Genomic DNA, 24,862 nt, shown 5'->3' on the forward strand with positions numbered 1-24,862 from the left:
CAGGGCGAGGCCACAGCCACGCTGTTACAGCTCTGGCCCAGACTTCCTGCACCATCCTCCTCCCTGAGGTCTGGGGCATAAATAGCAGCTCCAGTAGCCACTTCAGGCACCCTGAGATGACCCACTCGGGTCAGGCAGGCCCTGGCATCTGGAACAAGCCTCGACTGGGACAGAGGCTGTGTCCTGGGCTACTGGGACTCAGGCAAGCGGGACCCATGGGAAGGAGGGGCAAGGGAGGGTTGGCGTTGGGGATGGAGACCCAAGGCACACCAGCAGGGCTGGCAGGATGAGGAATTCTGATGCTAATATCCGGGGCCCCCTTCCTTTCCCTCCTCACCCTAGCCCCTCTGGAGGAAAAGTCCCACCAGCCCTCCTAGATCTCAGGACTGTTGGGGTGACACTCAACCTCCAGCCCTGGGACCAGGCAGGGACGCACCCCTACCTTCGGTAAAGCCCCTTCTTTCAGTCGTTCAATCACCAGATGGCTACTGGCTGCCAAGCCAGGGCCAGGTGCTGGGAATGGTTGCTGCTTTGTCTTCACTGTGGTCTCAACCCCTATGTCAGAGCTTCCCAGCCCTCCCGGCCAGCAGGCCAACCCCAGTCCCACTCTCCTTCCACTGGCCAATTTCCGATGGAACATTCACGCAACTGTCATTTTTACCGATGCTTCCTCTGTATTCAAGCATATTCAAGCCCCCAACAGGCAGAGTGTGTTTGGTTCACAGCTACGGTTCTGGCCTGGGCAAGGGCCCAGAGAAAGGTGACTGCTACACGAGCAGATGCCCCCTCCCTATGGGGGGGGAGGACGGTCCTAGAAAAGACCAGAAAGACCAGAAAGGACCCATTTCACAGATAGGCAGACTGAGGCTCAGTCACAGCATGTCACCTCTCCGCCCCCAGGCCTGGGGACCCTACCCCCAGCACCTTCACCAGTGGAGAACACGGATGGTAAAGATCTCAGTAGCCAATGATATGGCTGACATTTGCCAGAAGGGGGCGAGACCCTGAGTCGATTTTTATTTTGAGCATCTGTTGGTGAGAAATCAGCTTCCAGCTGCGTCGTCCTTAGCGATCCTGAGCATGGGCTCCCATCCTGGGCATGGGCCCAGGCATGAATGTGCGCTCTGCCCTCACTCCCAGCCAGCTGCCCTGGGGCAGGTCAGTTTGCCTCTCTGAGCCTCAGCTTACTCATCTATAATATGGGGCTGGATATACCTGGCCCTCTCTGCCTATAGCTTGTTACAATTGCTTTTTAGCTCAGAGAGTCAGGGAGGAAAGCAAAAGAAAAGCTCCCAGAAGGTAGACGCCAAGCCCAGGTCACCCAGAGGCTCAGCCCTCTACATAGGGCCTGTTGCCTTCCTGTCTCAGTGACCTCTGTCAGGCGTGGAGAACAATGCCTGGGAAAAGAAGGAAACAGAGGCTCCCTGGGCCGGAACATAAATCGTGGCCTGCCCAGACCAGGGAGTGGACGGACATCCCCCACACCCCCCACCTGCGGCAGGCTGAGCAGTCCCCTTGGGCTCTGAGTGCCTTGCTCCTGGGAAGGAGCGTACACCCGCTGCCCTCACTTGTGGCCCAGATGTTGCCAATCTAGGGGAAGAGAGTTTCTGCCTCCTCAGAAGGGGCCCAGCACCAAGAAAGCAAAGGGAAACAGACATCATCTCAGAGACTCTGGGCTCAGATGTAATCGCTATTAATTGCTCATCTACTATGGGCCATCGGATCCAATCCCTCCAGGGCTCACCACCCTCTCCTGGCCCACTGTCACACTTGGAATAAAATCCACACTCCTGACTTGACGGTGATGATAAGCCCCCAGCGGTCTAGCCCCTGCCCGCCCAAACAGTCTCTCCCTCCTCACCAACACCTCTCTGCTCAGTCCCGCCGGGGTCTCCTGCCCTCACCGCTGCATCCCCTCCTGAAAGCCCATTCCTGTAGACCTGGACTCTGCTGGCTCCAGGGGGTGTAGACCGTTCGCTATATGGGAATTCCGCAAGCCGGTTGAGGGCCGAAATTGTTGGGGAGCATTTACTCCAGGGGAACTAGCAGAGGCTACAAAACAGAAACTGTATGTTTCCTCCTCCCCCAGAGAGCCAGTTGTTGCTGACGAGCACCACACCACTGGCTGGTCCCTTCTCATCATTCAAGCCTCTTGCTCACCTGTCACCACCCCCCAGAGGCATCCCCAGTGGCCCAGTAGAGAAACTCCTGTGCCAGTCCCCTTCTCCTAAGGCTCTGTTCCCCACCCTGCCCACTCTGCATCATTCTTCTCGGTTTGCTGCTTGTCTGTCCGTCTGTCTGCTCTCCTACAATATAAACGCTGTGCCAGCCGGGGCTTTTGTCCCTCTGCTTCCTCACCACATCCCAGCACCCAGAACAGCCTTAACGGCCTCATTCACATTTGCTGAATGCAGACACTGCTGTCACGTCTGGATTATTTTGAACCCTAGCCCCGATCCCGCACTATGGTTCAGGGATTCTCAACACCAGCGCTTTTGACCTTCTGGGCTTGGGAATTCTTTGTGGGGGAGGACTGGGGTAGGAATGGTCCTGTGTGCTGTGGGACATTTCACAGCAGCTCTGGCCTCTACACACTAAATGCCAGGAGCAACTTCCCTCTCTGCAGCTGTGACAGCCAGGAATGTCTCCAGACATTGCCAAGGGCCCGGCGGGTGAGGATTGGCTGGGGAGGGTGGGGGTGGGGAGGGGAGGTGTGGGGTCCTCACTCCCAGGGAAGGACCATGGCCAGGCTCCTGAGGGAGCTGTTATTCTCCCCAGCACATAGCAGAGGACACTAAAGCTGGGGAGGCAGCATGATTTGGCCAATGTGGGAATAGAAAATGACTCCCCTCTAGTTGATTCCAAAGTCCTACTCCGCTGCTCACTGCCCCCAGGGCACAAGGCTCATCGACCCCCGCAGCAACCATCTTAGAGGGGACCAAAGGATCACACCCACGAAACAGAGGCTTAGAGAGGTGAACCACCTGCCCAAGGTCACACAGCACCCAAGTAACAGAGCTGGGATTCGAACTCAGGCCTAGGCAGCCAGCCCCTCCCACTCTCACTGTGGCAGGGATGTTCTCTTCCTCTCGAATGTGCTCACTGGCGCTCTCGCTGTTTAGCTGAAGCCTGCCAGGTTCCCGAGGCCCCACCTGAGGTGCCAGACACAGGGGGTTAATATTTTATTGCCAGCTCTCAAATTGTTTATGGCCGGCGCGGGCTCCTGGCAAAGTGCTCAGAGGCTGGGGACCAGCTCATCTCATGAATTCCTTCAATGAGAAGGCTGACCATTACTCACGCCTATCAGGGAACTGTGCCTTCAGCGCACAGGGAGAGCTGTCAGGGGAAGAAAAATATCACGGTGCTGCCATCCTGCAGCCAGCAAGCGTGGCTGGCCGTGGCTGGCTGTGGCTGACCGTGGCTGGCCACACCACACTAGGGCCAGCCCACCACTGTCCACTGGGGGGGGGGTTCTGACCACCCCACATAAGGAGAGGGACCCACAATGAGGCCAGAGGTGGCTGCTGCAGGGGCAGTGGATAGCAACCCAGCCCTGCCCTACCCAGGACACAGTAACATCTACTGAGCAAGCTCCTGGTGCCCGGCCCCAGTCTCAGCACTTGATGCACGGCCTCCTGTGGTCCCCCTCCAGCCTGCACCACTGGATGGCAGAGGACAAGTCCCATGGCCTCCCTTGCTGGGACAAACAACAACAGCCCCACCACCCTACACATCGAAGGGTCATGCCTATGAAACATCTGGCAAACAGCAGGTGCTCAATAAAAGCTGCATTGGCATGGTGCTTCTTGGTGACAGGCAGCCTTCCAAGTAGTTGCTCCTGCATGTCTGAACTCACTGAACCCTCCCAACCCCATGAGGTAAGAATGATGGTCGTCCCCTTTCACCGATTAGGAAAAGGGGGCACAGAGAGGTTAAGGAGCCTACCCAAGGTCACACAGCCAGGAAATGGGAGTTGCTGGAGTTTGACCCCAGCGTGTTTGGCTTCAGAGCCCATGCTCTTAACCACATCATTATCATCCCTCCATGTAGTCCTGTTTAGCTACAATCGTCCCATTCAATCCTCACAATACTTCTATGAGGGGAAGCACTATTTTTTTCTGCTTTCTTGATGCTATAAGGAAACCAAGCTAAGACCACTGAAGTGGCTTTAAGGTCACGGAGCTCCGAAGAGTCGAAGGGCCAGTCCTGAACCCAAGACCACCCGTCGGGCAGAATCAGGTGCTGCGTCTTCCCCAAGGTCAAGAACGGTGTCTTAAACAACATCCACCTCCTGAGAGGCTGGAGAGTAAGTGCTTCTGTCCTCACGAATGGATGTCAGGGTGATTTCTACAGGAGATTTGGAGACTTCTGGTTTACGATGGCCCCGGCCCCAGTACACACAAGGCTTAACCAGGCAAAATCAGATCCTAGCTCACAGATGAGAAGGTCGAGGCCCAGGGTCCGCTACTGTCCACTCCTTGTTCTGCAACCGTGCTGTGTGACCATGGCCAGGTAGCTTGCCCTCTCTGGGCCCTGGATATTTCAGCTGGCACAGCTATGGAGAAAGGGCACAAAACCAGGAGATGTTCTCTCCCCATCTACAACATTACCTAAATTTTCACCTTGATGCTAGTTTGAGAGTGAGAGCTAGGAGCACGTGCCCCAGGACTTTGACCTAGAGCAACACCACAGCTCTGATTGCTGTCCTGTCTGCAGATCGAAGTCACCAACACATGTGTGTCTCCATAGGTGCACACCCAGGCAGGGCCGGAAAATTGGGGTCAGCAGACACTGGCCCATGGCAGCCAGAGCAAGAAGCTCTCAAAGCCTTTCCACGATGAGGCTGCTGCAAGCTTCTGCTGGAAGGCACAAAGCTGGCCTTCGAAGAAGTTCTGAATTTCCACTGCCCCCTACAATGGCCTCAGAGGCCCTGGCAGAGAGCTGGGCCACAGAATCACTCATTACTGGGTGCACAGGAGCTAAAAGCAACCATCTCTCACAGCTGTCCCGTGAAGGGGAGCAGGGAGCAGGCATCTGGGTCTCAGGGAGAGAGCATGGTGGGAAACCTGCCTGCGGAGGTGAGGGCAGGTGAGGGGGTGAGAGGTGCCAAGCACAAACAGCTCCAATTCCAAGACCAGTTTCTGTACTTGTGGAAACCACCAAACAGCCCCCAAGCCCACCCCAGGAAGAAGAAAGGAAAAAAATTAAAAAGAAAAAGAAAAAAACAATGTGAACAAACCCAGCCCCTCTCCCTACGGCAGACTCACCATTTCCACGCAACCTCTGCACGATCGAACTTCAAAAAATCCTGGGCACAGGGTCGGGAGGAAAGGGGCCTGCTCAAAACCAGGACACCCCCCCCTTTTTTTTTGTAGGCTTACAAAGAGATCAATTTTACTCTAAAGTTTAAAATGAAACATACCCCTGTTTGGGAAAAGAATTTCATTAGGAGGAAAATATAATATAAAAATACCCATTTAGAAAGAATGTGCTATTAATTCTTAGCACTCTATGCAGAAGGGAAAATTGCATTTTTATCTAAATGGTTTTTCTGCATAAGCCATTTACAATATTCTTTGCCTCCCTATAATAGGCCCTGCTACCATTAGTACTGGGACAACCAGGCTGAGGGCTGAAATCACCCTCAAACACATTGAATACATAACCCCTGAAAATCTATTCCAACGGGGACCTCCGCAAACAGGCCCGGCATTCCTTTTTTAAGGAAGGAATAAACGTTGCTGAGGGAGATGGAAGGGGAAGGCTGGGAGTGGGGTGCTGGTGGGGAAGAAGGGGGACAAGATGGTTTAAGTTAAAAGCAAATGCTCTGGGTCTCTTGTGCCAGCTGTGAAATTGCAACTGATTTTTGGTTGCACGACTGCAATCATTTGCCTGCCTGAGTGTGTACAGACAGATGTGTGTGCTGGTATCACACACACGCACACACACACGCACACACTCTCACGGGTTCCCATCAGACAAGCAAACAAGGAAAGGATGAAATTCAGGATATGAAAACAAACTATTTTTAAACGCTAAAGCAAACACACCAAGATAGTAATACTGCTATTTTCCCATTAAACTAAGTTTCTCTCAATTTGAAAAGCAAGAGTAATCCAAACAATACTTCCAAATAAACAGCATGGAGTCTGGGGGTTGTGGCCTCCTCCGTTCTTAACAACGTTGGGGGGGGGGGGGTTGGAAAAAAACACTCCTCAGTGAAGCAAAAACACAGCAGGGACGGGGTCAGGCCGCTTTGCCACATTCTGCCACGTCCCACCAAATGTGTTCTCCTTCACAAAGCCATGCCTGGATTCTCAGGCGTCTCCAACTTCAAAATGCAACACTTTTTTTTTCCAAAGAGTTTAAAAAAAAAAAGTCTTCTAGTTCTTTCTCTCTTGGATTCCCAAAATAGCTACTTACTTAATACCAAATGTCGGGGAGCTAAATTAATTCATTAAAGAGATGCAGGGACTGTGATGGGCACAAAGCTGGGGGGGCGCGGGGAGGGGGACGCAGGCGGGGAGGTGGCTGTGATTTCACTGCCAGGAGACAGAATGCCTCGGGCTGCTCTCTTCCGGCACTGCTGGGTCCATAAATTCTTCCTTTCAAACCAGGAGTCCAGAGATGTCATAATTATAGCTGATCCAGGTAACAGGTGTGCGCCCCCTCTGTCCACCCCCCCCCCACTCCCGCACCGTCTTCCAGATGAGCTTCTGAAAGATTTAGTGATCTTGCCTGGGGTGTCGTAATTACAGGAAACGACTCTAGTTTTAAGGGTTAGATAAAGACCCTCTCCAAATTTAAGGCCAGACACCAATGTCCATTAGACTTTAACGGGCCCACATAAAAAAAGAAATTGTATCCTCATCTCTCCAAATGCCCGTTTCCTCAGTGACTCAGGTTCATTTCAGGCTGGCTTGGCACCGAAAACACTCCGTCCTGCCCTCGCTCCACAAAGGCAAGGACTCCATGAAAACTGATGTGTGTAGAATCAAGCAAATGGGGGTTGCGGGGTTACTCGGGAAATCATTTGCTCAAAAACCATGATGGCCAAGACCCATCTTTTAAAAAAAAAAAAAGGCCAATCATAACAGAAGTGGAATTTTAACCCATCATCTGGAAGAAGAGAGACAGGAAGGCTGTGGAGAGCCCAGGGAGGAAGAGGAGAGTACCCACAGACTCCGGGCCAAAGAGCCCGCACCATCAGGATGACACACGGTCCCCCTTTGAGACTCAGCGTTAGGAGAGGCCAAAGCTGCAGGCTGTTTGGCTCTGTTTTTCCTTGTCCCAGCTTTCAAGACTTACACATACGTTTTCTTCCTTCTTTGGAAGTCCAGCCATGCATTTTTCTAAAAGTTCCGCACGCGCACATCCCAGCACCACTGTTTGTCAAAGCAGCAGCACGGAGGGTGCTCCAAAAAGGTTTACGATTCTAAGTCTTCTCCACATCAGCGCTCAGCTCCCAGTTAGTTAAGAAGTAATGCTCGAAAACTTTCCAGGGACCAAGGCACCAGGAGAAAACCCACGTTCTTTGGCTGTCTCGAAGGGTCTGGGGAGGCTGGGTTTGCTGGACAATTGGGCTTTTTCTGCCTCCTTCCCGACAAGCGATGGCTGAAGGGGCCACTCGCCTCTCTCTATTCCTGTCCTGGGGAGGTGGTGGGAACGGCAGTTGGGGGTCTTTATTCAGCCTTGGGGGAGCCGGGGCTCTTACCGTACATGTTCAGCCTCACGGACACACACACGCACGCACGCGTGCACCCGCACACCCCCACAATCGTAATCCCAGAAAAATGCTTCTCACACTGAGCACAAAATAAATGCTTATTAACTACACTGACCCCAAATAGTGAAATGCACAAGTAAATTAATCATGCCTCTCCCGGGGGCCTAACAGGATTACAAATTCGCCAAAAATTGACCACACGGAGATCAATAAGCTTCTGCTTAAAACTGAAAGGACCCAAAACTTTGTATGAGCCTTCTTTTGGGGCAGGGGGCGGGGCGGGGGTGCAGATGGGGAAGAAACCCATTTATTTTTTCATTTCTTATGAAGGCCTGTGTGTGTGTGTGTGTGTGTGTGTGTGTGTGTGGTAAGCACGCACAAGCAGAATCCAGCAAAAGGCTTTATGCCCAGACAATTTAGAAATAGTCACGGCATAAGGATCGTGAAATTGCTCTTGTTTAAAAAAGCCAAATTTTGGGCCACCGCCTCTCTTCCCTCAAATACTAAACAACCACCAAAAGTTACATTGCAGGGGTTGAAAATGGTCAATTTGTTTTGAGCCAATTAGGCCTCCCTACAAAAGCACTCCAGGCTGCCGATGGCTGGGCCGGGGGTCTCCTGAAGAGGAAGAGAGAAGAGACCTGAATGTCTGCAGCTCCTTTCCACACTTGGCTTATCTCGAGTCAGGGAGATCTTCCTGTTGCTGAATTCATCACTGACTTTCGTTCCGTTTTTGCCTACCATTCAGAAAAAGGGGGAAAAAAATATACATTGTGTAGGAGGGCGCTGCTTGCGTTTCAAAGCAGTGGGACCTGCCTGAGAGGTCTATGAAAGGCAAGATTATCACCAAAGTGGCTGGGTGCTGGGAAGGAAGCCTCAGTGTCACCATATGGGGTCACCAGGGGAAAGGTCTCTCCTTTTTCCCACTCCCATCATCCCTCTTTAATGGAAAGGTCTGGGCTCATCTTCGAAACCTGGTGCATCTGCAACAGGCCACATGGGGCCAACTCTTCTGTAGGAGAAGGTGGCCACAGGCATATTACAAGGCCTTGACGCACCCAGGGCCCATGTGGGTCTTCATCCTCCACACCCCGTGCCACTATCTAAACAAAATAGGGCTCTAATTGCTAACAGACCCACCATTCGGTCATCAGTCCACACTGGGTCCTCCACGTCTATGTTACCCCCCAAAATCTGTGGTCACGGGGAAGCTCAAACCATAACTTGGCGTGCTTTTGCGATGGCCGACGACAGCCCCCAAACAATTCGCTCACCCCCAGCCTTGCCCAGGAAGTGTTCTATAAATGACTTCCACATTTAGAAATCATTTGCCATTCCTGAAACCCCAAATATTGGTAAATAACATTCTGATTCATATGGACACGCTTCTTCCCTGCTCCGCCCACCCCTCTACTAGCCGCCCCCCTCCACCCCAAGAAAATACACCACTCCCGGATCTCAGTCTTCCCAAAGAGGGGTGTTTTTCTCACAGGAAAAGAGAGCGGAATATACACATGAGGCCTGGGGACCCTGATGTTCGCGAGGACTTTTCGAACAGTCCACGCGGCCGGGGTGGAACCCCCTCATTTCTCAGTGAGTTCCCAACCAACCCGTCACCTTCGCTGGAAGGCTGAGCTTGGGAGATTTCAAAGAAGGCTATGTTTTCTTCGGACTCCCCACCCCCGCTCTGATCATAAGATGGTCCCTCCAAAGTATTTTATTCCTGGTGGTCATTGCCAATCATTCGACAATACTTGCATTCGAAGATCCAAGGGCGTTTGAAAACACTGCTTCACCGTAACTGAAAAAGGTCATCTCTTTTTGACATCCCACCCTGCCCAGGATGACTGGATGGATAGGGAGCAGGGTGTTGGTGTGTGCCTGTGTGTGTGCACGCGCCCGTGTGTGTGTGTGCCTGTGTGTGTGCACGCGCCTGTGTGTGTGTGTGTGTGTGTGTGCGCATGCAAGTGTATATAGAGGGGTTCACTCATTAGCTGTCACCTCACGTTCCAGGAGCTCCCAAATACAACCAGGAACGCTACACTGCGGCCCTCAACTTTGGGACAGACGGGTTTCCCCAGACACGCCACACTAAGCCAGCTGCTCAGAACGGCCCGAGACCAGGGTTTGTTCCAATGCCACTTCGGACCCGAGCTTTCAGATCAAATTAAATCTTGGTGCCCAAACTCTTTTTAAATCACTATCAGCAACGAGAAGGAAACCTAATTTTAAATCCTCAGAATCAAACGCCTCTACGAGCCACTTTGTTCCCCCAAGACAGGCTGCTGGAAGAGGGAAAAGGGGAACGCGGGGGTGGCCAAGTGCCTCAACACCAGAGTCAGTCCTCGCTTCCTCCAAAGGCATGACAATCACTGTCTATTGCTGAATAACCGTGGAGATAGTTTCAGAGACATGCCGGATAAAAGCAAGACCTGGTTCCCTCTGAGGCGTCAGGGGGCAGGGGGGTGGGTCTTCAAAGCCCTCAACTTTCCAAAGATGTCCACAGTCAGGGGCCCCAACTATGGCTTTGCCCAAGGGTCTCTCTGTTTCCCTAAACCCCTGTCCAGCACATTTCCTTCACGCAAACCAAACCCTGGCACAGATAAGTAAGTCTGCAATCCAGAAAACCAGGGACCACTGGAGGGATCGGAATCCCAGGGCCAAACAGTTCACGAGGTGCCCAAGATCTTCCACGGAGAGGTGGAAAGTGGGAAGGAAGACAGAGGCTTTGGGTCACACAGTGGATCCTAGCAACAATTAGGGAAGAGGGGGGCAGGCTGAGTTTGCTGGACCCCTGAACTTTAAAGATCAGTACACTAAATGACTTATTTCTTACAAGGTGAGTGTGTTAGGATGTTTGCTGTGGGTTTTCCCATTTTTTGGACAAATCTATTCCGTGTTAGATGTTCCTTCTGGGACATGCAGAGAGAGCCAGTAGGTTATTGCGAATGCACTCAGACCTCCGAACAGTTCAATTCAATTGCCTTTATGTTTAAAAGGGCATTTGGGTCCATAAGATGATGTGTAAACCATGGAAGGAAATGCACACGATCGCTATAAAGTCCTCTCTCTGATCCAGCTTTGCAAGGAAAAGGTTTTCTCAGCCAGGAGGGAGAACAGGAATTTGGGATGATACCGTAGATCTATGGACCCCCCCCACACACCAACACACACACACTCATTAGGTACCGGGGGAGGGAGGGCAGTCCAATGTGGCCTCATCGGGCCAAAGCTCAAAGCTATCAAGAACCCGAAACAGCCCCTCAGATTTCAAGGCATGGGGAAACCCCTGACACTGCCTCCTCTCCCGGCTCCTTTCCGGGTAAATACCATGTTGGAACAGACCCTTCCTTTGCTTCCCAAACCTTGGAGGACGCTGATTAAAATGCAGACCAGCAAACAAAGCGGGCCTCTTGTCCTATCAGAATTACACCCCGAGCCGCCCGCACTCACAGCACCATAACTGCACTCTGCCTTTCCATCCTGGGCACAGAGTAAGTCTGGAGTTGTTGCCCCCGATAGACATGCTGTGACTCAGGCCACCTTCTCTCTCATCTCTCCAGTAACGGCTACCCTGCTGAGGCGTGGTACCTCTTGTCGCATCATTTCAAGACATCAGAAAATGCTCAGGGCCCCCCCTCACTGGGCTGCCCATGGGGCAAAAGGTGCCAGGGTCCCAGAACCATCTCTTCCTTCGGGTCCCATTCAGAGTTTCCCAGGGCCCCGCGTGGCACGGATTTGGGAACTGTCAGTGGAGCTCTAATGTGTCAGGACACAGAGGGTCCCCGAAGGCAAGGCTGTGACTAATTCGAAAGCCCAGCATCGTCTCCTCCATGTTGGTACCAAAAGATTACAATGAAGGAGAGGAATTTCCATAAATGAGAAGCAGCGTCGGCTTCCCACAACTAGGAGGGGGAGGGCGGGAGAGGAGCAGGGGGAAGGCGGGGTGGGCACCGATTCAAAGATTCCTCTCCTGGCTGGAGAGTGGTGTCAGCTGAACTCAACCAGCGAGACACCTCCATGCACACGCTCACGCACAAAACCCAGCAAGGGGAGATGCGTGTCTGCTACCAAAATACTCCAGATCAAAGTCACCCACAGCCCAGGAGGCCCAGGAGGCCGAGATTTCGCAATTAGGATCTTCAAAATCCTCTGTCTATTTTTAGGACTTGCGCTCATTCAGTCCTTTACAGAATCAGAACCTGTCAGCTAACGCCATTGAAACTGAAGGTTTAGCTCCTTTCCCCACTTGCCTTGGGAAAGCAGATTAAGGGTAAAGTGGAGGAGTGGCTGGATGATTTGATGGAAATACACTTGGCCATGCATATGTATATGTTCTTGTGCAGGGGTGGGGCGTGGGGGACTGAGGGGGGCCTCCTTCACACACTGAATTGCAAGGGGCCCTGCTTTCCTCTCGTGGGCTGCGGGCAGACCCCGAGCCGACACCCACCTCGGCCACATTCCTTCAAGCAGGCCCCCAGACCACCTCCTTTGGCTTCCGTGGGTTCAAGAAGGTAAGGAAGCTTGAAAAATTTCCACCAAATGTCTCTCTTCTCAATCACGCACTCATGTATATACCAACATCTCCGCCACCAGCAATCAAAACCCACACTCAAATCTGTCCACCCAAGTTGGGCCTAAAAATAGGCATCATCCTAAAACAAACACATCGCTCGGCAAGTCAAAAATCCCAACTTGAGTCAAAAGGATGAAGCTGGTTATTCCAGACCCTCCAGACTGGATATTTGGGTGGAATAAATGGGAGGACAGAGAGGGAAGGGCATAAGGTACACCCACTCAGTTATGGGGGGGGGGGGGCAGACAGACCCAGATCCCCTCTGGCATCAGAAGGGTTGGGGTTTTATACCATAATTTGCTGGGAAGCCTGGTTGCCCTTGTACATTGCCCAGACATTTGATCCCGTGACATAAAAGCTATAGCTTTTTTCCTCTAAAATTAACCAGAGGTAAATACAGTATTCCTTACCAGGAATATTTATCTCCTAAATGCCTTTGGCAAACCAGATCATTCCCTGGGCAAAGAACGTGACCCTAACACGACTGTCACTCAAGTGGAGAGAGATGATTTTACTCTCCGCACCAGCACGAAATGAGTCCAGGAGATCCTGTGAGATCCCAAGGATACGTTCAAGTTTGTCCCGCCAGAGTGGGAAGAATTTCCCTCCTCCAATTTCACCTGGTCCTCCTGGGCTATTTATTTAAGATGTATATTTTATATCAGCAGAGAATATCGGGTAACTTCTTGGTAAGGGCAGGATCTATTTTTCAGGACCTATTAAGATTTTCAGGCCCTATTAAGATTCTTTGTGGAAATTTAAATACCTCTGTCAGGCAAACAAAATCGTATCAGGAATCATAGAATTTCATTGCTAGAAAGAGCTATTAGATTTATCAGCCCTCACTCCCTTCCTAGAAACCTCTGTAAAACAGAAGTACATTTCAACAGCTCCTTACTTCCGGTCTGAAGGGCCCCACAAGAAATGTAAATGACTTGATATTAAAGAAAGCAATCCTTAAGGAAAGCCCTTGGATCTACAAAAATTGTATCTATTTATATATTCACATATATATGTGCAACTATGAACATGGGTCAACACAGATATATCAGAAGGCAGCAGCTACTTAAAATCAAAACAGTCAGAAAAATCCAGGGTGGAAGCCATTAACAAGTTCAACACCGATAAGCTTCAAACCCTCAAAAATCCCTGTCCTTTATTAATATTTAGTAGAAATGTATAATTGCAGATGTACGCTAGGTTGGGGTTTTATGACGGGAGGCGGGCAAAGAAGACGGGTTTATTACAACCATGAAATATGAAACAAGCACCAAAGAACAGTAGTAGTGCATCCAGAACTAGCCAGGGAGCAAGCAGGCCAGAGTGTCAGCTCTACAAAGGGGGCTCCTATCTGTTTACATTGCCCCTGATTAACACCTGCAAAGTTTTGGGTTACATCTTGGGGGGGGTGGGCAAAAGTCACAGGAAGGCATGCAACCCATGCTGGGTGATTTCGCAGGAAAACGGGAAGGCAAGGCTCCTTGCCTTCCCGAAACAAGCCTGAGTGAGCCGAAAAAATTTTCTCCACGCCGCCGTGAGGAGTGGGGGAAACTACTCAGGAAAGAGCACTGGGGCCTCCCTCCTCCCCCAAGCCTGCCCCCACGTCTAAGGAAACTCAGTGTCCAAATGCTGCCTGCCCACTCTTTCTCAGTACTGCTTACTGAGTTCCGACCGGCACATTCCGAGAGGGATAAAATTCCAAAAATTTCTCCCGCATTACTGTAAAAATATCATACTTCCAAAAAGGGCAGGATTGCATGCACAGTGTACATGGAGCCCTCTTCTATTTCAATGTGTGCGAAGGAACGTTTCTGGACCACTCCAGATTTCAGGACAGAGAGCAAGCCACGGAGTGGAAGTTTGGCAAGATCAAGTTTCAAGTTTTGAAAACCGTCAGGGACAGGAGGGGACAGGAGGGGGCTAAACGGTCTTTTTCAGACTGAATACCCCCTTATCTACAATTCCTCATTTTCCCTCCTTCTCTGCTTTGGAATTCCTCCGCAGCCACACACCTATTACCAAGATCAGTGGACGATCTTGCCAACTCCTCTCAAATCCGTGTTGTCCTTGCTGATCTAACAGATGTCTGAAGAGGGCCAAACTCAGGCTGGTTTTTCTGCCCTCCCCAGCCCTCCGCACAATTTCACCCTTTCCCACCCCCGCCCCCAACTTTGTGCAAACAGAACCTCAAGAGGAGATGAGGAGTTTCATTATATAAAAGTTGTTGGATGGGTTAAGAAGTCAGGAGAAGCAAAATTTGGAGAAGCCCGCTTACCTGGTTTAAAAAAAAAAAAAAATCATCATCACACATGATTCGGGCCTGGCCTTTGCCAGAACTACAACTTGCCATTTGAGTTCCCTCCCCTCCAAAGGACATCTAAACCCCATAAGACAATCTGGGCACGTCCCACCGACTACACGGCTTGTGCGGGTCTGAAGACTGATCCGTTCTCACCAATCCGAGCACAGATCATTTTGTTAAATACCGACTCGTACTTTGTCATCGGAGCGAAGAATTTCAGAAACGGTGTTAATATTTAATCACATTAGTACTGGCATGTTTTACGGCGTGACAAAATAAAATATCATTATAAAAACGGGCTTTGCCTGAAAGGGGGTGGGAGGGAAGGGGCTGGCTGGGGGCTGGGACCTCCAGAAGCGATGTTCAAAGCGGCTGGACACCCCGTTTCGTGGCCGATGGGGCCATGGGGCATGTGTTTAAGGACAAGCAGAACGTTGTACTTTAAAATTTTTTTTTCGCCTCTATTTTGAAGTGGCACACTTCACTGATTTTCAGCCAGGGGACTCGGGGGGCTGTTGAAGGCTCTGTGTACCTATTTATACAACATGTACAGATGGAACTGCAGGGTGTTATCATAATGAAAAGTTTAATCATCCTTATTTACTACCAGTAAGGGAGCAGGAATCTGATGCAGATACCTTATAAAGCCTTAACTAGCAGCCCCAAGGCTGCCGAAGCTGTGAGTGACCTCAATTCTGGGCTTTATCTAGGAAACTGCCCTTCCCACATCACAGAATGGAAAACAAAGGAGGTCAAGTGGGTGTCCCTGCGAGGCTGCTAAGGAGGCCAGCCCCGCAGCCCGTCCCAGTCCCGAAAGAAGTCCCCGTCCCCCCACCCCTGTCCTCCCCCTTGGGCAAGGGAGGGCTGCCTTTAGCTTACAGGGCGAATCAACCCTCAAGTGACTAGCATCTGCTTCCAAAAAAATATTTTCGCTCCTCTGACTGTGATAATGAAACAAACAAAACAAAACAAAACGTATCTTTAATGACCTCTCTTCATTCACAGGCTGCATCTTTTTTTTTTTTCCTTCCGGGAAGGAAGGTTAGGGGGACCCCTGGCAACAGGGCTCTGTGACACCTTTTAAAAAAATCTTAAAACCACTCGATTCCTCCGGACCTCATCTATGAAGGACCTTCAGAAGGCACACAGGCCGAGGGCTACTGGTTTTGCTATATTAATTCTCGAAATCAGGGGCTCTTAAGAAACTTTTCTCACCCTATTTTGGCCAATATGTTCTTAATTACGGGGAAGGGGGAGGGCTGGAGGGGCGGGGGAGGGGCAGCCTGGCCAAGCCAGGTAGAAGTGACAGGGGCTGGGATTTGTGCTAACCGGCTATCGATCGGGGTAGGATCGAGATGTTGTGTACAAGAAAATAAAAGAGACTGGGGTGGGGAGGGTGGCCAAGAGCTGGGCAAACAGGATGCTATGTCCAAGTCCATTTTAAAAAGGAAGGGGGGGAAAAACCAGGGAGAAGAAGCAGAGGGTCCCAAACTAACCAATTTATGGCCTTGCCTGGGAGAAGCCCGGAGAATGCTGATGTTGGCCGCAGGGTCTGCCGTGCATGCTAAGCAGCAGGCATCAAATGAGAGAGCAGCGTCCCAGGCTGGGCAGTAGGCGAACAAAGAGAAAAGCGGGGAGGCCGCATTCATGAATTAGAAAAACCTAAGCGGGAACGCTATCCAGGACGACCTACCCAGGACGGCAGGCAGCGGTGAAAGCCCGGAGTTCTGAGCCACCCAAGTCCGGGGGCCACGCTTCCCCTCCCCACTCCTTCTTCTTCCTCCTCCTCCAGCCCATTCTCCTAAAACCTACCCGCACCTTAAACTCAGGGGCAGGAGGCCCAGGCCAAAGAAGACAGAGAGGAAGAACTCTAAGAGAGAGCAAGAATCAGAGGATGTCTGTTTTTTAAAGACAGGTTCAATGGGCAGCCGCTGGTTCCATGGTAATAGTCAGCACCCCCCCCCCCCCCCGGCCCCAAACCTAGGGAAGGCATCAAGGGTTTAAAAGAAAAAGGTAGGAATTGTGGGGGCTGGGGGGTTAGTGAGGGGAGATGTATGATATTAATTTTAAGAAGCAATTATGTGTGGAAAAAAGAAAGGGCCTGTTAAAATGAAACGGTTATCTACTGCAGTCCCATCCTCTTACGATGTAAAGACAAAATTGTTATGACTTTAACTTGCAATGGCTGTCCCTTTACTAACCCCCACCCCACCCACCTTAAAGGCCTCCAGGCCCGGTGGGGAGGGAGTGCTTAGAATGCAAACAAGAGCTGGGACCAGACATCTGTCACCAAAGCCAGGCGAGATATTGACAAACGCGGGTCCTTTGTGTCTTAAGACTATATATCCATAACCCCATACACAGACGATGCCGCAGCTGAGTCGTCCGGTCTCCGCCAAGCAGACTCCACCCCAGCCCCAGCAACCCCCCAACCCGAATGTCAAGGAGATGCAACCAGGAAAAGCCTGCCTGCCTCCTACAACCAGACAGGTCTCCAGGTTTCCATGAAACCTTAATAGTTAAGAAGAGACAAAACAGCTATTCATTAGGAACAAATGTCAAATTAGGCATTGCCTTGGAGTGATGCTGCTGACACCAGCGCCTGGTAACTTTTTTTTTTCTAAAGATGCTGGCACATGGAAGGAAACTCAAGCTGGAGGTTGGCTGCCTAGGATAAGGTGGGAAGGTTATTAACACAACTTCCCAGGTGTCCTGCCAGGAAAGTGGGGGCGGGGGGGTAGAGGCAGGCACACAACTCCCACAAAGTAGAACCAGCCCGAGTGTTAAGCGTGAGGAGTGGTCTTGGTGTGAAAGGAAAGGGCCTGGGCTTGTCCTCTGAGCACCCAGCAACTCAGCTGAAACTTGGTAAAGGGACCCTGAAATAATGCCCACAGGGCTGCCATCAAAGTTCCGGCCTCAGTGTGGAAATAGAATCCACCTGATAGCAGTACCTGGTGGGGAAGGGTGGGGGATGGAAGTGGGGGGATCTGCCCGCAGAGTCCTTGCTGTAACCAAAGGGATGGTGTCCACCCCTGAGCTGGGCATTAAGAGAGCCTGGGGCTCCTCCTAACCCCAAGGGATCATCCCCTCCAATGGACCACTCAAGGCTAGGCTAAGGCCTGCAGTGGGGGGTTGGCCTCCGGGGGGAGATGAGATGGGAACAAGGGCATATACCTTCTTTGCTGTTGGGGTTCTGGGGTTTGGCCTTCTCCCAAGGCGCCAGCGTCTTGTCGTCGTCTGCGCCGTCCACCAAGGCCTTGTCGGCAGGCATGTACCAGGTGGCGCTGTGCTCTGCCATTAGCGAGTCCAGGTCGATGGTGCTCATGGCGCTCTTAACCGCCTCAGAGCAGCAGCTGCCCAGCTCACTGTCACCATTCTGCGCACCAGAGGACCCAACGGTGCACTCACCCTTCTTGCCACCCTTGAGCCCCAGGGGCTGGTCCTCAGAGATGCTGAACTGCTGCCTCTGCAGCTGGATCTGCGCCTGAAGGATCTCCAGGGGGTGGATCTCATCCGGGGGTGGTGCGCCGCCGCTGCTCGTTGGGGTCCGGACCTGCTCCAGGCCCGGCGTGCCAGGGTGGCCCGCGCCCCCGCTGCCATAGCTGTCAGGGGTGGAGGTAGAGGTAGACATGATGCCCAGGCCGAGGGGGGGCGGGGGCGCCTTCGGTCCATGCTCCCCAGCGCCCACCCCACGCGGAGGGAGTTTGGGCGAGCCTGTCACCAGGGGGCTCCTACTCGCTTTGGCCAGGGCTGGGGGGTTGTCGGAGCTGGATGACACCTCGTCCTCGTTGGCGTAACTGGTGCTCACTTCGTCCGAGGCAAACTCGCCCAGGTGCGGCGAACTACCGTCCGACTTGGCCCCGCCGTCCAGGGAAGCCATGAGGTCCTGCTGGTCCCCCAGGAGCAACTCGGCCCCCTTCCCCCACGACGGTGACGTGAGCGCTTTCTCGTGAGGCGTAGGAGCCCCGCGAGCCTCGCTCGTGGAGCTTCCCCCGACGGCTGCGCCCGGTGCCTGCTGCTGCCCTGGGCTCACCCCAGGTGCGCCCCCACTGTCTGGCGCTGCCGAATACTTGTCGAAAAAGGTCCCAGGGCTCACGTGACCACTGTCCCTTTTTCTTCGACCCCGTCCCCGGCCGCCGCCCCCGGGGACAGGCTTGCCATCGTTCCCAGACGTGGACTCCAGGGTGTAGTTTGGGGAGAGGCTGGTGCCGTCCCCCTGGGCAGGCGGGTTGGGCGGCCCTGGGGCTTTGGAGCCGCTGTTACTAGTCCCCGACGGGCCTCCAGGCCCTGGGGCCCCAGAGGCAGTCCCTCCGGGGAAGTAATCCGAGCCCGGGTTGCCGGCCACAGCCGTGCCATCGGTCTCGTTCTGGCTCAGTTTCCTCTTGCCCTCGGGCGGGTTCTTCTTGTTAAAGGTCACGTTGAGGTTGGGGGCCCCGAGGCTGGCGATCATGTTCTGGCAGGCGGTGGAGAGTGCAGCCAGGCAGCTCTGGCCGAACAGGTTGTCCTTGGAGCTGGGCTTGTTGAAGGAACCCAGCGACAGCGCGCCCAGCTTACTGGCCGAGGTGCGCTGGCTGGACTGGAAATCAGGCTGCGGCGGGTAGGCGCCCCCTCCGCTGCCACCGCCCGTGCTGCCGCCGCCCCCGCCCGCGCTCGGCGGCGAGTTCACGCCTGGGCCGCTGTGCGGCGTGGCCTGCCGGTTCGCCGCGCTGAATGGGAAGCCAGGCTGGCCCCCGAGCGCTGGTGCGGTGAAATCCGGCGGCGGGGGTCGGCGCTCGGAGGGAGCGCTGGGCAGTCCCACCCCAGCCCCTGGCGACTGCAGTTGGCCCAGACCCGCCAGGCTGCCGCCGAACTGCAGGCCGGGGGAGGGCAGCGCGGGCACGTGGCCCTCTCCGGGCATCCTCAGCGGCTCCTGCAAAGGGCCACGGAACAGCACTCCGGAACCACCGGGGGGAGGGGGAGGCGCCAGGCCCTGGTCGTGCGGGCCACAGTCAGCCGGCAGGCCTGAGCCACCCATCCTACGGGGCAGCAGGTCCCCCGGCGGCGGGTGCGGCCCTGGGAACCACGCGCTCTCCTGAGCCAAGTGAGGCGCCTGCTGCTCGAAAGTGCCCAGGCGCCCCGCGCCCGCGCCGGCGCTTTCGCGCTCAAAGTTAGGCTGGCCCAAGCCGCCAACCGGGCCGCTGTGTACCAGGCCGCCCTGGCCCACGTCCCCAGGGTGGCCTAGCTGGGCCAGGTTGGGCTGGCGCAGCCTCTGCTGCTGATTCCGCGACGCCATCTGCTTAATCATGAGGGCCGCGTTTTGGCGCTGCTGCTGCTGCTGCTGCTGCTGCTGTTGTTGCTGCTGCTGCTGCTGCTGCTGCTGCAGGGACTGGTGGTCCGGGGCAGGATGCTGCAGGGGTGGCCCTGAGGGGAAGCTATCGGGCACAGGCGGCGTGAACTCGCCCGGTAGGCCCGAATAGGCGGAGGGCGAGAGGTGGTTGTCCAGCGCGCCGTTGTGCATGTTGCCGTTCCACGAAGCGCAGCGGTCCATTCCCGCGCTGCCCGGGAAGTCAAAGCGCGGCCTCTTGGCCACATTCATGTAGGGGGGCGCGTCAAAATGCTGCAGCCGCTGGTTGGGCGCCTGCTGGGGAGGGGGGTGCTGCATGTTGAACACGGGCTCCGAATACGGGTGCATGTTCCGGTTCTCCAGCCGATGGATGGGGTACTCGAACTGTGCGTGCTGACTGGGCAGCATGGGGCCCCCGTCCTGCAGGCCGCCGCTGGGCGTGCCCGCCTCGCCCTGCTGGGGCCGCGGGAGCGCAGGCGGGCACGAATTTTGTCGGACCAGAAGCCCGGGTGGCGGCGGCGGCGGCGGCGGCTGCGGCTGGGGTTGCTGCGGCGGCTGCGGGGGCTGCTGCGGAGGGGGCGGTGGGGCCTGCTGGGGAGGCTGCATCAACGGGTGCCTGGAACCTACTCCCGGCTCCAGCCCCACGGGCATCTTGCGGGCCCCGCTGAACCTCTCGAAGAACACGCCGTGCTGCTGCTGCTGCTGCTGCTGCTGCTGCTGCTGCTGCTGCTGTTGCTGCTGCTGCTGTTGCTGCTGCTGCTGCTGCTGCTGCTGCTGCGCGTGCATTTTGGATAAGCCCACCATGCCTGCAGCTCTGGGCATGGCCGAGGCACCCGGGAAAGAGCTGCCGGGAACCTGGCGCCCCGCCGCATAATGAGGCAGCTGCCCCTCGGAATCAGAGGGCGAAAACAAGTCGAAATGTCCCGAGGGCGCCTCGCCAGGGTAATTGTATTCCAGCGAGTCGACGGCACCTTGGTTCGCCACCCTTCGAGGCTCCAGACTGTGGGAATCGGAGCCGCTGGAGGTGGGCAGGCCGTGAAAGGAGGCGGCTCGGTTAGGGCTCTGGTCCAGCGGCAAGCATGGGGCAGGCACCGCATGACCCGAGGCGCCCGAACTGTGGAAGTCCGGGAGGTTCCCGGGTCGCTGCGGGCCGAAGCTCTCGGGCCCCTGGCTCTCCGCCATGTGGTCATAACCCTCCGCGAAGGGCGGCTGGCTGCCCAGGCCGCCGGCGGCGCCGCCATAGCCAAGTAGGCGACCCCCGTGCAGGCATGAGGCCCCTGGGTCCGGGCCACCGAAGTTGCCCCCAAAGTGGGGGTGATGTTGGTGGGGGTGGTGGCCTCCCGGGTGGCCGTGGTGCGGCTGCTGGCCTCCAAAGAATCCGTGCACCGGCTGCGCCTGCAGCCCCCCCGCGTGCAACTCCGAGTGGCCACGCGCGTGGAAGCCGTAAGGCTCCATGTTCATGCTCAAGATCGGGGGCTCGCCCAGCGCGCTCATGGCAGGGTCCACGGGGCCAGGGGGTCCCCCCGCGTGGAAAGCCGGGGCCTTAAAGTGGGCATTCATGCTTAGTCCGGCCTCGTTAAAGTTCCTCTCGCCCTGGCCAGCGTTCCTGCTGTTGATCTGGGGCTCGAATTGGTCCAGCCCAAACATACTTGGCAGGGGGCGGGGGGATCAATAGGGCATGACAGCCTGCTCTCCGCGGCGCGCCTCCGGCCAGCTAAACGTTCCGGCCCAGGGTTGGGCGCTCTGGGACGCTCAGCACCGCGGGGGTGCAGTGCGCACCGCCACCTCTCCTGGCGTGTGGAGGCTGGGGGTTATCAGCTCCTCTCCCGAAGCTCTGGCTCTGCCGGACCCGGGCCTCTCACATCTTGCGGTGCCGCGGGGCCTCGGGGAGCCGTGTTGGGGGGCCCATGCCCCAGCGGTTGGTACAGCCGCGGGTGGGTTTGCGCGGAGGGGACGGAGCTGCGGGCGAGTGGAGACAAAAAGTTAAGTCGGGGGAAGGAGGCGGGAAGGAAGGGAGAGCAGAGCGATCACCTTCTTAAGTCCGATCGGGTCGGGTGGGAAGCCCCAGGACGTCTCCCGAAGCCTCCCGGAGTCCGTGGAGGAGCTGCTAAGGGGCCGAGCAGGGAGACCTTTCAAAGCCGTGGCTGGCGCCCAGGCATGGACAGAACGGTCCCTCCCCCCTCCCCCCGGAGTCCCCGCGCTCCGCAGCCCGAGCCTCCGCCGAGCACTGTCCGCTCGCACAGTCTCCGTCGGCCCCGAGCAAGCGGCTACTGCTTCTTCAGCGGGTCGGAAGGCTGGAGGCTCCGCTCGGCATCACGGGTGCGGGCCCTGAGCCGAGGGCGCAGCTGGGCTGGGGAGGCAGCAGGCGCCCGGGGTCGGAGCCCAGGTTTGAGGGAAGGCGCGGTTCCCCTGCTCCGCGGCGGGTGCGCTGCACCCCGGCGCGCCGCTTCGCGGCCACGTCCGCCGCCTGCCGCTTCTGTCCTTGTCTGTTCGGTCTCTGAGTTCGCGGGGTCTCCGCGCCCGCTTCCAGGCGCGGGCGGGCAGCGAGTCGAGAGGTTGGGTCGCTCCGAAGCTCGGGTTCCCTGCCTCCAAGCCGAGGTGCTTCACGAGTCCCCCTCGGAACCGAGGAGGGGGGCATACGCGGGTTGGGGGGCCAGGCTAGGCGAGCGGGTTGAGGCGTTCCGGCTACGCTCTAGGAGCCCGGAATGGGGCGGGGGGCGGGGGCAGTCCTGGGGGGGTCCGCGCACCCCTCTGCTGGCTGGCGGGGGGGCTCTGCGTGGGGCGTTCCGAGGGTCTCGGCTCCCCTCTCGGTGTCTGCCTCTCGCCCAGCGCCGGGAGAAGCAGCAACAAGTTTTGCATTTCAGCAATCAATTTCAGCCATTACATTTGCACCAATCAGCGCAGCCCGAGCTCCGGGTCCGGGGCGGGGCTCGCTCTTAAGGTGGTCCTGGTTGCTGGCTGCCGAGGCCCTCGCCATGAACCCGCACTCCGCTAGCTCCCGGGTCCCCCGCGCGGGTTTTGCCTCGGGGTCGACGCCAGTGCGCTGGGGGAAGCGCCCTGGCCTCCAGGCGCATTGGGCTGGAGGAGGCGCAGGCGGAGAATGGTGGGCTCTTGGCTTTGTTCACCCCCTTCCCACTCACACAGTTCCCAACTCCCCACCCCTAACTGGAGAGAGACCTGCGGGTTGGGCAGGGGGCGGGGAGGTGGGCGGTAAGCGGTGCGGGGCGCTTAGACAATAGGGTCGCCGAGCAAAGCTCTTGGACTCGCCACGGAAAGTCGCAAACAGTCAACTGCGCTTCAACCCCGGGGCGAACCCACGGTTCTCCACCGCTGTCTGCCTACTAGTGGCACCCAAGTCAGCCGGCCCTCGGATTTTTCTGGAGGTGGAAGCAAACGGGGAACCCCGAAGTTAGGGTTCCGCTCGAAAGGCCCGGGCGCCTGCTCACTCCTCCTCACTAGGGCGCGCACAATTGTTCTCTACCCGCGCACTCTGGGGCTCCCCGTTTTCAGTCGCAGGCTTCCGCCCGGAGGAGCCATAACCATTCGGCTACTTGAGGGGAACTGAGGGGTGCACGTCGAATGAACGCAGAGCCAGAGCCGCGAGGCGGCTAGGAGCTTCGAGAAGACCCGTGCGCATAGGGCGCGCCCGCCCGGGGGAGCAGTCTCCTCCGGACACCCGGGCCAAGGCCCAGGCCCTCTGCGGGCGCGAGGTTGGCCTCCTTAAGAGATCAATTAAACTGAAGAGGCCAAGGAACGGAATTGGGTTGTGATACTAAAATCAATAGGAGTAATTTAATATCTGCCCTTCTCTTTATGAAATATTTATCCCAATAATCTTAGTTAAAATGTTTAGATCTTACTGATCCCCACTGAGGCTGAAATCTATCTTGCAATTAGAAGTTGGGAGTTTAGAGGGGATGGAGAGTGGAGAAGATGTTTATTCTGTGTGCCTGCGTGTATTTTCCTCCCTAAAGTGCGTGTAAGGGAGGAAGGGGGAGAAGGCCTGTAATTTCCCTTGCCATAAAATAGCACGAGGTGATTTTGCTAGCAAACCAGCATTCGTCGGAGAAGGGGAGGGGAAAAAGAAAGAACATTCTTTGAAGTGCCCCGATATCACTATTAAATCTAAATAAAATTAAGCATGGTGTATAAAAATGCCTTTCCCCCCCACAAAAGAAAGTGTTTATCACCCAAGTCTGTCTAGTGTTTGCTAAATTGCGCATGAAATCTGAAATGAAATAAACGTTATAATAAAACCAACCCCTGAGCCCTTTTTATTTAAAAACTTCAGATTAAGCACTCCACTGTCGCAGGCAGGAGTTGAAAAGTTACACGTTGCGAGCACAGGGATTCATTGCTCCCCCGTGTCGCTGTTGGAAAAGCAGACTCTGGGTGTTCCTGAGCCAAAATGCCAGGAAAATGGGTTCCACTTAGGGGGAGGGGAGGCGGGAAGCAGGGTCTCTTGAGGGAGAAAATAACTCCCCTCCCCAAAAGAATACAAATGAAAACAAGCAATAAAAACCTGCAACTTTGAAACTCAGAGAGCGGAAGCCAGCTCAGATCCAAGGTCCTTCCTGGGACCTTCCTGTTGTGGATGTCTACAGATATTTTTTCTTTTTGAAATTAAAAATGAAAATTACCCCCACCAAAAATGGAGTCCATAAATAAGCATCGGGAAGAAGTATTTGTACAGGGTGGTGGAGTTTTAAAAGGATTTTTCTGCAGGATCAGGTTGTTGGTCTGTGATTAAATATTGATTTTGTGTAATTAGTTTTCATGTGAACTATCCTCTTGCTGATAGCTTAGAGGTTCCAGAACTAGAAAGAAATGGAATCGGACATGGAAATTATTACTTAGCAAAGTGACAAGGAAGTGAGAGCCGGAAAAGACTGGGGCTTGGCTGATTTAGGCACCAAGAAATAAAGGTACTGGGTA

At 54.9% G+C, this 24,862-nt stretch overlaps 1 protein-coding gene across 1 annotated transcript in view; it reads right to left on the bottom strand.

The window, feature by feature from the left end:
- Nucleotides 1-22,751, bottom strand: part of MN1 (MN1 proto-oncogene, transcriptional regulator) — a 47,294-nt gene extending 24,543 nt beyond the window's left edge. Inside the window, exon 1 of the mRNA XM_059408714.1 lies at nucleotides 17,779-22,751. Coding sequence (XP_059264697.1) covers nucleotides 17,779-21,574 — 3,796 coding nt within the window. The 5' untranslated portion in view covers nucleotides 21,575-22,751. The remainder of the gene's footprint in view (nucleotides 1-17,778) is intronic.
- Between the last annotated feature and the right edge of the window lie 2,111 nt (nucleotides 22,752-24,862).

This window comes from Mustela nigripes, chromosome 8 (assembly GCF_022355385.1).
Source record: "Mustela nigripes isolate SB6536 chromosome 8, MUSNIG.SB6536, whole genome shotgun sequence".
Taxonomy (NCBI): domain Eukaryota; kingdom Metazoa; phylum Chordata; class Mammalia; order Carnivora; family Mustelidae; genus Mustela; species Mustela nigripes.